The sequence below is a fragment of the Hyla sarda genome, chromosome 6, assembly GCF_029499605.1.
Source record: "Hyla sarda isolate aHylSar1 chromosome 6, aHylSar1.hap1, whole genome shotgun sequence".
Taxonomy (NCBI): domain Eukaryota; kingdom Metazoa; phylum Chordata; class Amphibia; order Anura; family Hylidae; genus Hyla; species Hyla sarda.
In genome coordinates, this window is record NC_079194.1 from 228,315,096 (window position 1) to 228,330,980 (window position 15,885).

Here is a 15,885-nt window from a genome sequence, read left to right on the forward strand (position 1 = left end):
CAGAGTTCCAGAGGCACAGGTAACCCCAGGCAACCAGCTACCAATGGGCTTTAGTCCAGCCCCCTGATATATAAGGGGCTGTAGTCTCCACACTAGGTCTCTTCTCTTTCCCTTCATTCCTGGACACTAAAGCGAGCACAAGTCCTGTACAAGTTCAGTCCAGCTAGGCCAAAGCCTACAAGTCTGCAGCCACATCCAATCTGTAAGTCTCTTTTATGTCAACAAGTCAAGTCTCTACTGTCCCTAGCAAAGTCATAACAGTAGCACAGTGGCCTGCATCATCATTATTACCACTACAAGTCCAAGCAAGCCTGAGAGGTTCCCTGTGTCCCGGTCACCTCTGTGGAAGTTGTGTAGAAACGTTATACTGCCTTCTTCAGTAAAGTTCCAGTTGCATCAAAACCTGCTTTGGATTCTCATTTAATATATGCCGTTTCTGGGTTGGTTGTCGGCGATGCCCTACACCAAACTACCACATCCTGGCGTCACGAACACTACAAGGGATTATACTACCATCTGTCCCTGGGCTATTACCACCTGCCCCTTCTACTACCTGCACTACACCACCCTGGTACCACATAGTCTCAAAGGGGTTATCCAGGAATTAAAAAAAAAACAGAGCTAGTTTCTTTCAAAAATTGCTCCCTGTCTGTCTCTGTTAGATGCAACAAATTTATTAAGAGGTGCTAGCATCTATGGCTGTCTGTGCACCCAACATTTTAAGGGAGTCTGTCAGGTCCACTGATCTACATGTGGTGTCCCAGCATCAAAGGCTGTCCTGGGGGCTGCAGATCTCCTCAGGCAGACTTGCGACACAGGTGTCGGGCCCATTTAGTGACCGTCTGCTGTATTCCCATTGTTCAAGCACTTTATCCTATAATTTATTGTTTCTAATAGGCCCTGTAAAATATGTTATATATGTGTGTTGTACCTTTAAGAGTGAGGAGCATTGTAAACCATGTGACCCTGCCTGCCCAATGGGAACCCCTAAATTGTTAGGTATATAGAGTAGTGAGGGAAGGAGTTGCCCCAGTTGTTGTAAAGAAGTGAAGTGGTGTGTGGAGAAACTCTGAGGGAAGTCTAAGAACAAATCTCTTCTCAATCCTGTCCAGCCATTCTGCAAGTCATTCCCCCATACAGTGGAAAGTCAAGCTTTGGCGGAGAAATCAATTGGACCTCGTCAGAACCCTAGCCGGCCTGGAGAATCTTCAGTCTCATATCAAGTTAGAATTAATTCAGTGGGTGAAAGCACTATAAGTCCCAGCAAGGCAACAGGGCTCCCAACGGTTTCACTGCATTCCGTTCACTTTGCTCCATACTGTTGGCGTGTAATAACATCTGCACCCTGCTCAGTAAAAGGCATTTATTTGTAACCTGTCAGTGTGTTTCTTTACTCCCCGTGTCTGGCCCAGGAAAAGCTGACTCTACCTGGCTCGACCGTGTATAGACTAAAGCCACCCTGGTGTCACGAAGTGATCAGGTATTCCTTGCACCACCGTGTCACCACATACAGACACCATTGGATAGCTGAAAAGGAAACCGTACCCTTCCTAGAGCTGATGTTGGTTGACCATTTTATTTCTCAGCCAAGGGTCAAAAATGCGGGGCTGATGCAGGGCTGGACTGGCCTACCGGGATACCGGGAAAATTCTGGGCTGACAGTGTCTGAAGGACAGGCTGCCTGAGTACCGACAATTCACTGTGTCAGCCTGTTAGGAGTGTCAGGACCTGTGTGCACCGCAGCTGCAGCATCACACACAGGTCCTGACTCTCCTGACAGGCTGATAGAGTGAGCGGAGGTCAGGAGGCTACAGAGTCTGTACTTGGAGCTGTACAGACTGGACACTTACATCGGCTTCTACTCTCTGTCTTTTCACTGCTCCTGGCTCCTCCTCCTGTCGGCACAGAGTCACTGCAGCTGCTCGGGGGAAGATCTGCAGCCCTGGGTGAGGGGAAAGGGAAACCTAATGTGTGAGGTAGTGGGGTGGGAGTCCTGTTATGTGGTGTGTGTGTGTGTTGGGGGGGGCCTTGCTGCAGAGGGGGAACCTTTGATGTGGATGGGGTATTGCTGGAAAAGGGAGACCTGTTATGTGGGGGGGATAAAGAGGGGGTGGACCCGTGATGTGGGGGCTGGAGAGGGGGGACCTGTGATGTGTGGGGGGAGGAGGGTTTTCTGGAGAGGGGGGACCTGTGATGTAAGGGGGGGTGCTGGTGGAGAGGGGGGGCCTGTTATGTGGAGGCTGGAAAGGGGGGTCCTGTGATGTGTGTGTGTGTGGGGGGGAGGGTTTGCTGGAGAGGGGGGTTATGAATATTGATGAGCCGGGTGGAGCGGCCTCCCAGTGGAGATGACGTCAGCTTGCCCGAGGCCCTCATTAGGTTAAAAAGAAAAACGCCATTTGTGACGGAATGGCTGGGCGAATCTGGACAATGTGAGTACCGTTTTAATCAGCATCACCCGCACTACAAGCCTGTGTGACAGGTTTAGTGCGGGTGATACTACTGACAGATTTCCTTTAACTATTTTTTATATTAAATTACAGTTAAAGGACAAATCTCACGTTTAAAAACCGAAGGATATGGGATAAGTTTTAGATCGCAGGGGGTCCAACCCCTGAGCACGTCACTACCCCCCACCCCCACGAAGCGGAGGCCACCATGCCCTCTCCAGATGGTTCTATGGGAGAGCGGTTCGGCAATCTTTGGTTCTCCCATAGTGTTTTATGGAGGGGGCAGGGGTCGTGACTCCCCGCGATCTAAAACGTATCCCCTAGGGGATACGTTTTTAAACATGAGACATGTCCTTTAAGGGGAACCTGCTATCAATTTTGATTATGAATTACACTGAGACACTCGGTCATTCAGAGTAATCTTAGTTGGAAATTGCCACTGGAACGCCAGTAATAATTCCTCGGGGCGGGTGACACATCTCTCCCTATATCAATGGTCTCCAAACTGTGGCTCTCCAGCTGTTGCTAAACTAAAACTCCCAGTAAAACTACAACTCCCAGCATGCCCAGACAGTAGTTGGAACAGCTATCAGTCCACAGTTTGGAGACCAAGGAGGAGATTTATCAAAACCTGTCCAGAGGAAAAGTTGCCCATAGCAACCAATCAGATTGCGTCTTTCATTTTTAACAAGGCTTCTTCAAAATGAAAGAAGCGATCTGATTGGTTGCTATGGCCCCTCTGGACAGGTTTTGATAAATCTACCCTCTAGGCACTATACATTCCTGCAATATAAATCATGGGAAGCACTCTCTGTGCAAATCAAATGCCAGGCTTCCCTGTCTCTTCCCTGCAGCCGGCGGCTGCCAAAGTGACACAATGCTGTGGGGCTGGTATGCTAATTTTTCCAGGGCTGGTTTTTAGCCCCAGTCCGGCCCTGGGCTGATGCTCTGAAGTGCCACATCCTTGTATGCCTCCTCCCTCACCCACACGTTCCAGCCAGAGGCGTAACTTGTAGCTTCTGGGCCCCAATGCAAATCCTTCAACAGGGCCCCATGTGGCAATTATAATCAATTACCGTATATACTCGAGTATAGGCCGAGTTTTTCAGCACGATTTTTCGTGCTGAAAACACCCCCCTCGGCTTATACTCGAGTGAACTCCCCCACCCGCAGTGGTCTTCAACCTGCGGACCTCCAGAGGTTTCAAAACTACAACTCCCAGCAAGCCCGGGCAGCCATCGGCTGTCCGGGCTTGCTGGGAGTTGTAGTTTTGAAACCTCCGGAGGTCCGCAGGTTGAAGACCACTGCGGCCTTCAACATCATCCAGCCCCCTCTCACCCCCTTTAGTTCTGAGTACTCACCTCCGCTCGGCGCTGGTCCGGTCCTGCAGGGCTGTCCGGTAAGGAGGTGGTCCGGTGAGGAGGTGGTCCGGGCTGCTATCTTCACCGGGGAGGCCTCTTCTAAGCGCTTCGGGCCCGGCCTCAGAATAGTCACGTTGCCTTGACAACGACGCAGATACGTCGCTGTCAAGGCAACGGCTCTATTCCGGGCCGGAAGCGCGGAGAAGAGGCGCCCCCGGTGAAGATAGCAGCCCGGACCACCTCCTCACCGGACCACCTCCTTACCGGACAGCCCTGCAGGACCGGACCAGCGCCGAGCGGAGGTGAGTACTCAGAACTAAAGGGGGTGAGAGGGGGCTGGATGATGTTGAAGGCCGCAGTGGTCTTCAACCTGCGGACCTCCGGAGGTTTCAAAACTACAACTCCCAGCAAGCCCGGACAGCCGATGGCTGCCCGGGCTTGCTGGGAGTTGTAGTTTTGAAACCTCTGGAGGTCCGCATGTTGAAGGCCGCAGTGGTCTTCAACCTGCGGACCTCCGGAGGTTTCAAAACTACAACTCCCAGCAAGCCCGGACAGCCGATGGCTGCCCGGGCTTGCTGGGAGTTGTAGTTTTGAAACCTCTGGAGGTCCGCATGTTGAAGGCCGCAGTGGTCTTCAACCTGCGGACCTCCGGAGGTTTCAAAACTACAACTCCCAGCAAGCCCGGACAGCCGATGGCTGCCCGGGCTTGCTGGGAGTTGTAGTTTTGAAACCTCTGGAGGTCCGCAGGTTGAAGACCACTGAGGGCGAATGATGAGAAGAGGATGATGAAGGGGGGGGGGGGGTGTGGGGATGATGAAGGGGGGGGGTGTGGGATGATTACAAGGGGATGATGAAGGGGGGATGTGTGGGATGATAAGGGGATGTGTGGGATGATGACAAGGGGATGATGAAGGGGGGATGTGTGGGATGATGACAAGGGGATGATGAGGATGTTAATGACGGGTCTGGATGATGACAGGGGGGGATGAGGTATTTCCCACCCTAGGCTTATACTCGAGTCAATAACTTTTCCTGGGATTTTGGGTTAAAATTAGGGGTCTCGGCTTATACTCGGGTCGGCTTATACTCGAGTATATACGGTATAATGCTGATCTCTTATGGGGAAGATGCGCTTTGGGGGCCTCTTAGGCGCCACACAAGGGCCCTGATGCAACTGCTTTTCTTTGCACCGCCTATAGCTACACCCCTGCTACCAGCCTCTCCTTGGTTAATGTACAGAGCTCTGTCAGTAAGACTAGGTTTGCACTTGTTTTTTTTTCTTTTTTTGCAAAAATGCCTCCAAAAATGCCTCAAATGCAGCACAATGTGTTTTTGTGAACAAAACTCATAAGCCAGATGTTAGCTGAAAGTCAAAAAGGATTTCTGAAATACAATACTCAATTGCCATTTTTTTTCCTTTGGTGTTTTTTCACTCGTCTTTGGTGTTTTTCTGTGGTTTTGGGCTCAGTGGCAGTTTTCCAAAATTGCAACATATTGAGACTATGGAGATTTTTTGGACAAAATCTTGGCGTTTCTCTCCCATACAAGTCTATGAAAGCAAAAAATGCCGTAAAAACACAATGTGGGTTTATCATTGGCTTTTTCCCCCTAGAGTGAAAAATCCTTGAGTTACATGAGGAAATAATTACTTGACTTATCACGATGTGGGGGGGGGGGGGGGGGGTCACCTAGAATAACCCGACCCTGCTATTTTGGAACTTAAGCCTAAAGTAGAGGGAAAAAGGAGACATGACAGGCTGTAGTACTTGAGCAGCTCAGCCCCGTCACCTTGACATTTCTCTGAGAAATAAGCGGATGATTTTTTTAAGTCTGGCAATCACCATCAGCTCCAGGAAAGGTACAATTTGCTATCCAATGTTGTCTGCAGCTCTTAGCAGCAAATACAGCTGACAGATTCCCTTTAACCTGTTGGGGACCAAGGGCGTACAGGTATGCCCTTGCTCCCTGGTACTTAAGGACCAAGGGTGTACCTTGTACCATAGGAATTTCGGTCCCCGCAGCGGTGGGCAGGGATTGGACCGGGATGCCTGCAAATATCATTCAGCAGGCACCCCTTACAAACCCCTGGGGGGGTCCTGAGACCCCCCACATGTCGATGATCGCCGCAAATCGCTGATCAATTCAGATCGGCGATTTGCACGATTCTGGGCTGATTAAGTCTCTGATGACCCGATAGCCCCGAAAATAGGGATGATTAGAGCTGTCAGAGACTCCCTGATTATCCTGAAGGATAGGAGCGAGGTGGCAGGGTGCCACCTCCTCCTATCCCCTGTGATTGGCCGGACTGACCGGCGAATCGCAGGGCAGGGGTGGGTGGGGCGGTGAAAGTTCATTTCCCCCGCTCTGCCCGCCCCTGGAAGTCCGATTCAGAGCGGGAGAAAATGGGGGGCTGTGGATGCGCACGGGGGGGGGGGGGGGGTATTGGGATCGGCAGTTAGCTGCAATCACGCGGGGACCAGGGACCGGTGGCTGAAAGGACTGCAGGCAAGTGGCGGTGGTGACGTCAGAGGCAGCAGTGAAGATCGCTGTAAAGTGATCTTCACTGCTGCTTCTAGGAGTTTCGAAACTACAACTCCCAGCATGCCAAGACAGAGTTGTAGTTTTGCAACATCTGGAGGGCCACAGTTTGGAGACCACTGTCCTTCCAGATGTTGCTAAACTAGGACAGTCTCGGCATGCTGGGAGTTGTAGTTTTGCAACATCTGGAATGGCACTGTTTGGAGACCAATATACAGTGGTGTCCAAACTGTAGCGCTCCAGATATTCAAAGCATGCCAAGACTGTCCAGGCATGCTAGGAGTTGTAGTTTGGCAAAATCTGGCCCTTCAGATGTTGCCAAAACTACAACTCCCAGCATGCCTGGGCAGTCTGGGCATGCTGGGAGTTGAAGTTTTGCAACATCTGGAGGGCTACAGTTTGGAGACCACTTCACAGTCGTCTCCAAACTGTTCTCCTCCAGTTGTTGCATAACTACAACTCCCAACATGCCCTTTGGCTGTCTGGGCATGCTGGGAGTTGTATTATTGCAACAACTGGAGGCACACTGGTTGGGAAACATTGTCTTTTGCCTAACTCAGTGTTTCCCAACCCATGTGTCTCCTGCTGTTGCAAAACTACAACTTCTAGCATGCACTGACAGACCATGCATGCTGGGAGTTGTAGTTTTGCAACAGCTGGAGACACATGGGTTGGGAAACAGTTAGGCAAAAGACAATGTTTCCCAACCATTTCTCCCAAGTACGGAAATACCTTATATGTGGATGTAAAATGCTCTGCGGGGAACTACATGGCTCAGGAGTGAGAGCGCACTATGTACATTTGAGGCCTAAACTGGTCATTTGCACAGGGGTGGCTGATTTTACAGCGGTTCTGAAATAAACGCAAAAAATAAACACCCACGTGTGACCCCATTTTGGAAACTACCTACAATTTTTATTTGCACAGCCCACTGTTACAAAGATCTGTCAAACTCCAGTGGGGTGTAAATGCTCACTGCACCCCTCGTTACGTTCAGTGAGAGGCGTCGTTTCCGAAATGGGATCACATGTGGGGGGGGGGGGGGGGTCGACTGTTCTGGCATAATGGGGGTTTGTAAACTCACATGGCCACAGACTTCTATTCCAACCAAATACTCTCTCCAAAATTCCATTGTCACTCCTTCCCTTCTGAGCATTGTAGTGCACCCACAGAGCAGTTTACATCCACATATTAGATATTTCCTTACTCGAGAGAAATAAGGTTTACAAATTTTGGGGGACATTTTCACCTATTACCCCTTGTAAAAATGAAAAATTAAGGGTAACATCAGCATTTTAGTTAAAAAAAATTTAAATGTTCATTTTCACGTCCAATTTTAACGCAAAGTCGTCAAACACCTGTGGGGTGTTAAGGCTCCATGTACCCCTTGTTACGTTCCTAAAGGGGTGTCATTTCCCAAATAGTGTGCCATGTGGGGTGTTTTTCGCTGTTCTGGCACCATGGGGGCTTCCTAAATGAGACATGCCCCCCAAAAACCATTTCAGCAAAATTCTCTCTCCAAAAGCCCAATGTCGCTTCTTCCCTTCTGAGCCCTCTAGTGCACCCGCAGATCACTTTACATCCGTATATGAGGTTCCCTACTCAAGAGAAATGGTGTTTCAGATTTTCGGGGGACATTTATTTATTTGGTATGTCTATTTTCCTCATAAACAGAGAGCTTCGAAGTTAAAAAAACGCGAAATTTTCTAATTTTTCATGGAATTTTTGAATTTTTCACCAAGAAATGATGCAAGTATCGACGAAAATTTACCAGGAACATAAAGTAGAATATGTCATGAAAAAACAATATCGGAATCAAATTCATAAGTACAAGCATCCCAGGGTTATTAATGCTTAAAGTGACAGTGGTCAAATGTGCTCTGGTCCTTAAAGGTGTACTCCGGTCGAAAAAAAAAAAATTTTCAAATCCACTGGCTCCAGAAAGTTAAACAGATTTGTAAATTACTTTGATTAAAAAATCTGAATCCTTACAGTATTTATCAGCTGCTGTATACTACACAGGAAGTGGAGTTGTTCTTTTCTAACCATAAAATTTAGCAAAATGAGGAAGTAGCAGGTGTCTTTATGATCTGCAAATGATCAAATTTTCAAGCACCTAACTCCAATCTGTGACATATGGACGGAGATTCAAAGGTATAAAAAGCCACATGAAAGCTCAAAAATCAGATCACTAGGGGTACAGTATGATTGTGTTTGTTGCAGAGACAATTGTTTATCACTTTGGCAGATCGCTATGCATGTAGGCCAAATTGTCAACACTGTTCAACATTGCATGAACTGGAATGACAGCGAGAGGTTAACCTCTACACAGAAGAATCATCGGATTAGAAGAATGAAGTGTAGTGATCCAATGGGTACTGAAAGTGAACTTCACATACTAAGCCTAGGGTGTCAGATATTGGAGGAGATTTATCAAAACCTGTCCAGAGGAAAAGTTGCTGAGTTGCCCATAGCAACCAATCAGATCGCTTCTTTCATTTTTCCCCGGCCTCTTTATAAATGAAAGAAGCGATCTGATTGGTTGCTATGGGCACCTTCACTACTCTTCCTCTGCACAGGTTTTAATACATCTCCGACATTGTCTACACAAATCCTCAGAAGGAGCTTGGACTAAAAGACAGACGTCCACCTACATCTGGAATGTCATTGGTTGGCAATTGCAAAAATAGCTGCAGCAAGGGATAGTCACTAATGCTTCTAAAGTATTCACAGCGCTCTCTCACAACTGGCACTTAAGATGCCCTGCAATCTTCTGACTGGACCGGTTCTTGGCATGAGTACTCCAGCCCCTACCTTCAGAAACCCTCTTGTGCTGAACAGCAATGACTGCACGCTAAACCAATCACGGTGGAGTACATTTCCATCCATGAAAAAATAACTAATAATCAAAAACGAATAAAAAGTTAGCGTACTTGTCATATTACAGAAAAAAATGCTTCTATAAGTTACTCACTAGGTCATACAGATTCTTCACACGTCTTTGTTATGTGTCTAGCTTCTGTATTTGGCTCACAAACTGCTGCTCGCTCATTCTGACATCCACTGCTCAGGCAAGCACTGAGCCCACCCCTCACCCACCATGCATTGACTTACTCCCTGAGTCTGCTGTGCTGGGTCTCTTCATCCAATCACTTTAGGCTGCCCTGTAACCCCCTCCTCTCTGTTTTCATGCTGTGGTCTGATAGACTGTACAGGAGTGGGCACAAAGGACTGCTAGTGCCGCAATCCCTTACTGGATTTGGTCCCAGCCTGTGCTTCAGCTGGGGCAAAGATGATGCTACAGCCAGACAGGATTATGTTCTCTATGGTATGAAGACCCCTAGTGATCTTTTTTATAAGCCATGATTTATATAAAAAGAACTACATGATTTTTTTTAAAGAACTACTGTATATAAGAAAGGTTTATGTTTTGCCAAGATGTACAACACATAAAAAGTTTTTGAATCTGACAATGCTCATTTAATGCTTTTGAATTAATTGCGGTTTTGCAACCACTGGAAGCTCCTTTGCTTTGAAACACTGCCACTGATGAAAAAGAAATCACTTTGTCCTCAGGATCCAAAATAGCTCCATCCTGAAAGGGGTACTCCGCCCCGGACATCTTATCCCCTATCCAAAGGCCCGCTGCTGGGGACCGCTGCGATCTCCCGGCTGCACCCGGCATTCGTTTAGAGAGTTGAGTGCAGCACCGGAGGCTCGTGACACCACGGCCACGCCCCGCTCATAACGTCATGGTCAAGCCCCCTCAATGCAAGTCTATGGGAGGGGGCATGATGACTGTCACGCCCCCTCCCATAGACATTGCATTGAGGGAGCGTGGCCGTGACATCACAAGCATGGCGTGGCTGTGACATTACGAGCCTCCGCCCCACATCGCCAGTTATCTGGCATGGAGCGAAGTCTGGGGTGTTGCAGCTGAGATAGAGGGGGTCCCCAGTGGACCCCCTTGATTAGACATCTTATTCCCTATGCTTTGGATAGGGGATAAGATGTCTAGGGGTGGAGTGCACCAGATGTCTGGGGCGTTGCGGCTGAGATCGAGGGGGTCCCCAGCGGCAGGACCCCTGCAATTAGACATCTTATTCCCTATCCTTTGTATAGGGGATAAGATGTCTAGGGGTGGAGTACCCCTTTAAGGGATTGATAGCATCTTTGGAGCAGCACCCCCTATATTTTCTCATCCCATTTGTCTGCACTGTGGTCTTGCAATGGGGTTGACGTTGAATAGCTTCCAAGAAAATAGTAAAACCAGTTTGTTTTTACAGGTAAAACCCGACTGGTATTCACGAATCATCTAGAGTATCATAATGACAGGGAATGGAATCAGCGGAGACAGGCGTAGCCTTGCCTTCCTTTATCTTGAGGCATATTAAAATTTTACATTCAGGATGTGTACTCTAGCTTTTACGCGAAGATGGACAGTTTCAGAGATATCTAAATTATTGGATTGATATAATGGAATAAATGGATACTGAGTTAAAGCTTTGTATACGCCTCTTTAGTGACATGCAAATTGAAAAGTTCTGTCTGTTAAGTAAACTATCTCCTCCAAGTTTTTACTTGGAAACACCAGCGTCCGCAAAATTCTTCTTATTTTTTTCTTTTTTTAATTTCATTGGTGCGCTGCCCCTTTTTACAATGACATGAAGAAGAGGGGCCCAGTCAGTATCACATTGTCAGCATTACATAAGGTCTTCTGCATAATACATACCCCAGAATTATACATACCCCAGAATTATACAGACACAAGAATCACTCCCCCTGCATAATACAGACCCTAGAAGCAGTCCACAGTATCAGGCCCCCTGCATAATACCCCAGAACAAGACTTCAGTATAAGACAGACCTCAGATTCCTGTATAATATAGACCCCAGAACATGATCCCAGCAAATAATCCCCCACATACAGTGACCATATAATGGTGGATATCAGCTGTACACAGGCTCTGCAGACCAAAGAAGACAATTAACATTACATCTGGTGACTTGTCTCTGATTGATCACTTTCCTTTTTCTTCTCCATCCAGTCCAGACCATCATGACGGCATCTTGCAGCCATGAATCATCTCCACAGAACCTGCCAGACAAACATTTTAAGCATTTTAGGCTCAGTAGCTTTAGTATCCCAAACAGTAATAACACCCCTCATAGGTAGTAGCAGTCCCCTGTAGAGCCCCGATATAGCAGTAGACCCCCATCGAAGTAGGTTATCCCCATAGTCCAGCTTCACAGTGGCAGCTGTTCTGCTTCTTTTTGGCGGGCAGGGAGAGGAATGGCGCTGTTGGCTAACATCACTGCGCTGTGTCTAGCAGATGTGTCTGTATGCAGCATGCTCCTAGCAGCCACTGCTCCATTGAAGTGGAAGAGGGCGGCTGCATTCTTAAAGTGGCGGTGGCAGCCTCGGGCAACTGTCACTCCACACTGTAACAAACCTCATCCTAACTTAATGACCTCCACCTTATGATATGACCTTACTGCTGGGGGGGACATAATACATTGTAACAAATGTCCTCTTAGTGTAATGAGTTTACTGCTGGGAGGACATAACACAATGTACCAAACCTCCTCCTCATGTAATGACCTTACTTCTGGAAGGGGGGACATAATACAATGTTACAAATGTCCTCTTCGTGTAATGACCTTACTGCTGGGAGGGACATAAGATAATGTAACAAATGTCCTCTTCATGTCCTTAAGTGCTCCCCCTCATCCACTCCCTGCAGACACCCATGCTTGGAAATAGTTCAGACTTCACTTATATTAATGCACATCCTAAAAGGTCCATCCATAGATGTTTATTCAGAACAGAGCCAAACTATTGAAACAAAGTAAAATAAAGTTGTGTCCTCCGTTCACCTCCGAACCTAGATACACACTCTTACTACAGCCAGCTTCAGTCTCTTCAATAGATCATATATGCTTAAAAGTCCAAAAGAACTATAGCTATAAGGACACAAAAGGTTAACTTGAAACTCTTGGGCCATAACCTGGTTTCCCAAATGTAACATGTCAACTATGGCAATTTGTGGTCTTATATGGGACAGATGGGGCTTTTGGGCCTCACCTGTTTTCAGTGCACAGATGTGACCCCCAAAGGTTATGCAGCAGCCATGCACTTACAATCAATGACTGAGAGGAGCGATCTTGTCGCTTTCCATCATTAACCCCTTAAGCGCTATGATGAATAGCGATCATGGCACTTAAAGGACAACTGTAGTGGTACCGTTTTACACATTGACGTCATTCCACTTCCTGGGGACGGGGACGCCGCAGAGCCGTTGGCGTATCACCGGCCGTAGCGATGTCCCGCCCCGGCTGGTGATAGGCTGAGCCGACTGTCATGTAAGGAGCTCAACTGAGGATGGACCTAGCAGGTCCGAAACGCGTCTAGTCCTAGCATACCAAGTCAAGCACAACTACTCTCAAGCACTGCAACAACTAATCTAACCCTGAGGCTAAGCACAGACCAAGGAAATCATCCTAGCGCGCCCGAGACTACACACGCGCCCATCACCACCAGCTCCGGTCACCGCTGGCCGGTACAGCATCATTTCTTCACCTGCAGAGAGGACGGACACCGCAGAAGCTACAGGAAGCACCGGGTGAGCGGTACATAGTACCTGACATCTTCTCCCCCTTATCTGCTTACCTATATTTGCAACTGCTGGAGCCTCCTCTGTCTGTCCCACCACGGGACCGTAGTACATCCTGCGGCTTTCCCGCTCTGCTGTATCCAGCGCGGTCGCAGCACCGCCAACAGCTATACTACTACAGGCTTGTATCCTTCTCATATCACAGCTGCAATATTGCTATATCTGATACATTATTTCTACGGGACGAGATTGTCCCTACGGTCGCAGTACCGCTATCGCCATAACTTTGTTTCACTTTACAATTGATTGTTTCCTTCACCTTTGCATTGGAGACACTGCATAAGTACGGTCGCAGTACCGTGGATAACTTACTAACTTATTTACGGTCGCAGAAACTGTGCATTGGCCAATTGGGTACATGGTCCAGTAGGACATACTGGACAATATACGTGAATATTATTATCGGTTACTTGAGAAGCAGAGCTTCTGTCCAGTGCTTTGAACTATTGACTTTATGGCTATTGAATACTGATTCTATGGTATAATTATTTGACTTGGTATTATTGGTGTAGTACTATATATATTAATTTTTATTTATTTATTATTATTATTTTTTATTGTGTATTGGAAAACAAAAGTGCTAGGGCCCAGCACTTTTTCCATATAGTGTATGTCATTTTTATAACAAATAAATTGTTTAAGCATCCAAATACAAACCATTCTACTCTTCTTTCTTTCTCTCTCCTTTTTCCTCTTTGTCCTCTTCACATTCACCCATCACACCTAACCTCTATCACAGCTACACTAACATACACGCCTCAGTCATACACACATCATACACACACACACTCACACACACACACTGTCATACATTTTCAACGCATCTCATACAACGCCATTCACTCTAGTACATTCATGACCATAGATATCACATTCACAATATATAACACACTACCATAACCATCATCCCATATATACAGACACACTGACAACACCCTACCACACCACTACCCAATCTCACAGGACATCACTATAGTAATTCCCATAGACCTAGAGAACCAGTCACCTTTTTTCCTTTCTCACACTGTCAGTAATACTTGATAATATCTAAGAAGTATGGGAAAACTGACATTTGGCACACTTATATGTAAGGGCATCAAATAAGGCTTCTTTCACACTGCTGTTAGGACATGGCAGCCTGTCGGCTGCCGGGGGAGCCGGGGAGAATAGTGGGAGAAAAAATACTGCTTGCGCCGTCTTTTTCCCTATTCATTTTTCTTGTCAAAAAACAACGGTGCCCAATGGCCCCCATAATAGTAAATGGGAGCCATTGGGACCCGTTGTTGCCCTTTGTGCCCCGTCATGAGAACGGTCGTTAAAGTCACACACAAAAAAAGAGACTTTAACGGCTGTTCTTGATGAGCAGATTCCTGTTGGTTTTTTAAGGGGTCTTACAGTGAAAACTTGACAGCATAGGTAGGGTTAAGGGGTTCCCAGTGCAGGAACCCCTTGTGATAATCAGATAATGGCAAGACAGTTTATTAATGGATGTTTGGTAAAGCATGAAATCAATGGACATCCATTGATCTTGATGGTAGACATAGAGTCGCTTCCTTTAAAACAAATATTTCAGGACTGAGCTGTCAGTTGCACTCCATACTTCCTTTACCTTTCTTGTATACACATCACTCTTCTTCTTTGACAGTTCATGTACTGCTGAGAATATCACTGGCCATACTGGAAACAGACAGCCTAAAACAGAAAATGATCATTTATTGGATAGCATGATCGATACGTTTGTATCCTGTACAACTGGAAACAACTTAAATTTTCTTCACAACACATTAAGAACCCAATGTTGGAGATTCTCCTAATCTATACCTCCGACGGAAGACTGCAATGTACCCCAATGCATAGACATACAATGGGATATGTTGCTAATAGGCTTAATTGTTAAATATTACATATATATAATGTACAGAATATTTTGAATCAGTCTACTTTTTGCAAAGTATAACCTGTTATATTACCACAAAAAACATATTCTCATGTGTACCAACCCGATGTCCTTTAAATGGAGCTCTAAGGATACATTAGGCTTATAAATTATAAACTAGGAATTCTTCTCAGTGTATACACCGAAATAATTCAACAAGACTCTAAGGCCCTAGGTAGGAAACTTAACAGTAACCACAAACAGAATAATCCACCAATTAGGCCCAATCAAAAAAACATAACTTTTACTCCAAAATATTTTAAAAGATGCATACACATATACTAGAACAGAAATACACAGATACAATATTGTTGAAGGGAATTTTAGCCTCTAGGATTAATATCTTCCTCAATATTATGAGATTAAATAATGTGATGTGTGTTTACATACAATAAACACCTTAGGTTAGGAAAGGGGTTAGGGTACATATGCGATTCCTTACAGTAACATAAATACCCTCCTTACCTATCCATAAGGCTCACCCTTCCTATTCTAGCAGCGGGGACCAGGTGAGGGTGACACAACTATCACATTGAGAACCCTCTAAGAACAAATATCCATAATTAATATCTTAATTCACTTTTGGTAACTCTTTTCTTTTCTTTTTTTTACACTTTTTAACTTTTTTTTTTTAGTTCCCATAGGGGGCTATAAAATACAATCTTGTGATTGCATACACTGTTCAATGCTGAGCTTTGGCTCAGTATTGATCAGTGTTATCAGTGCTCTGCTGCTCTAGCCTGCAGAGCCTGGCTGCAGCACCAGAGCACCAATTGGACGACGAGGAGGCAGGTAAGGGCCCTCTTTCAATCCACTCAGCTGATCAGGACCCGCAATGTCCCAATCAGCTCCGCTGAGCTAACCTGCACCGTTAACTCCCGCATTAACTTTAATTGTGGCATTTAAAGGGTTAATGTCAGGCATCGGCC

At 46.4% G+C, this 15,885-nt stretch overlaps 1 protein-coding gene across 1 annotated transcript in view; it reads right to left on the reverse strand.

Annotated features, from left to right (window-relative positions):
- Window positions 1-14,709, reverse strand: part of FSHB (follicle stimulating hormone subunit beta) — a 74,383-nt gene extending 59,674 nt beyond the window's left edge. Inside the window, exon 1 of the mRNA XM_056526674.1 lies at window positions 14,630-14,709. Coding sequence (XP_056382649.1) covers window positions 14,630-14,670 — 41 coding nt within the window. The 5' untranslated portion in view covers window positions 14,671-14,709. The remainder of the gene's footprint in view (window positions 1-14,629) is intronic.
- Between the last annotated feature and the right edge of the window lie 1,176 nt (window positions 14,710-15,885).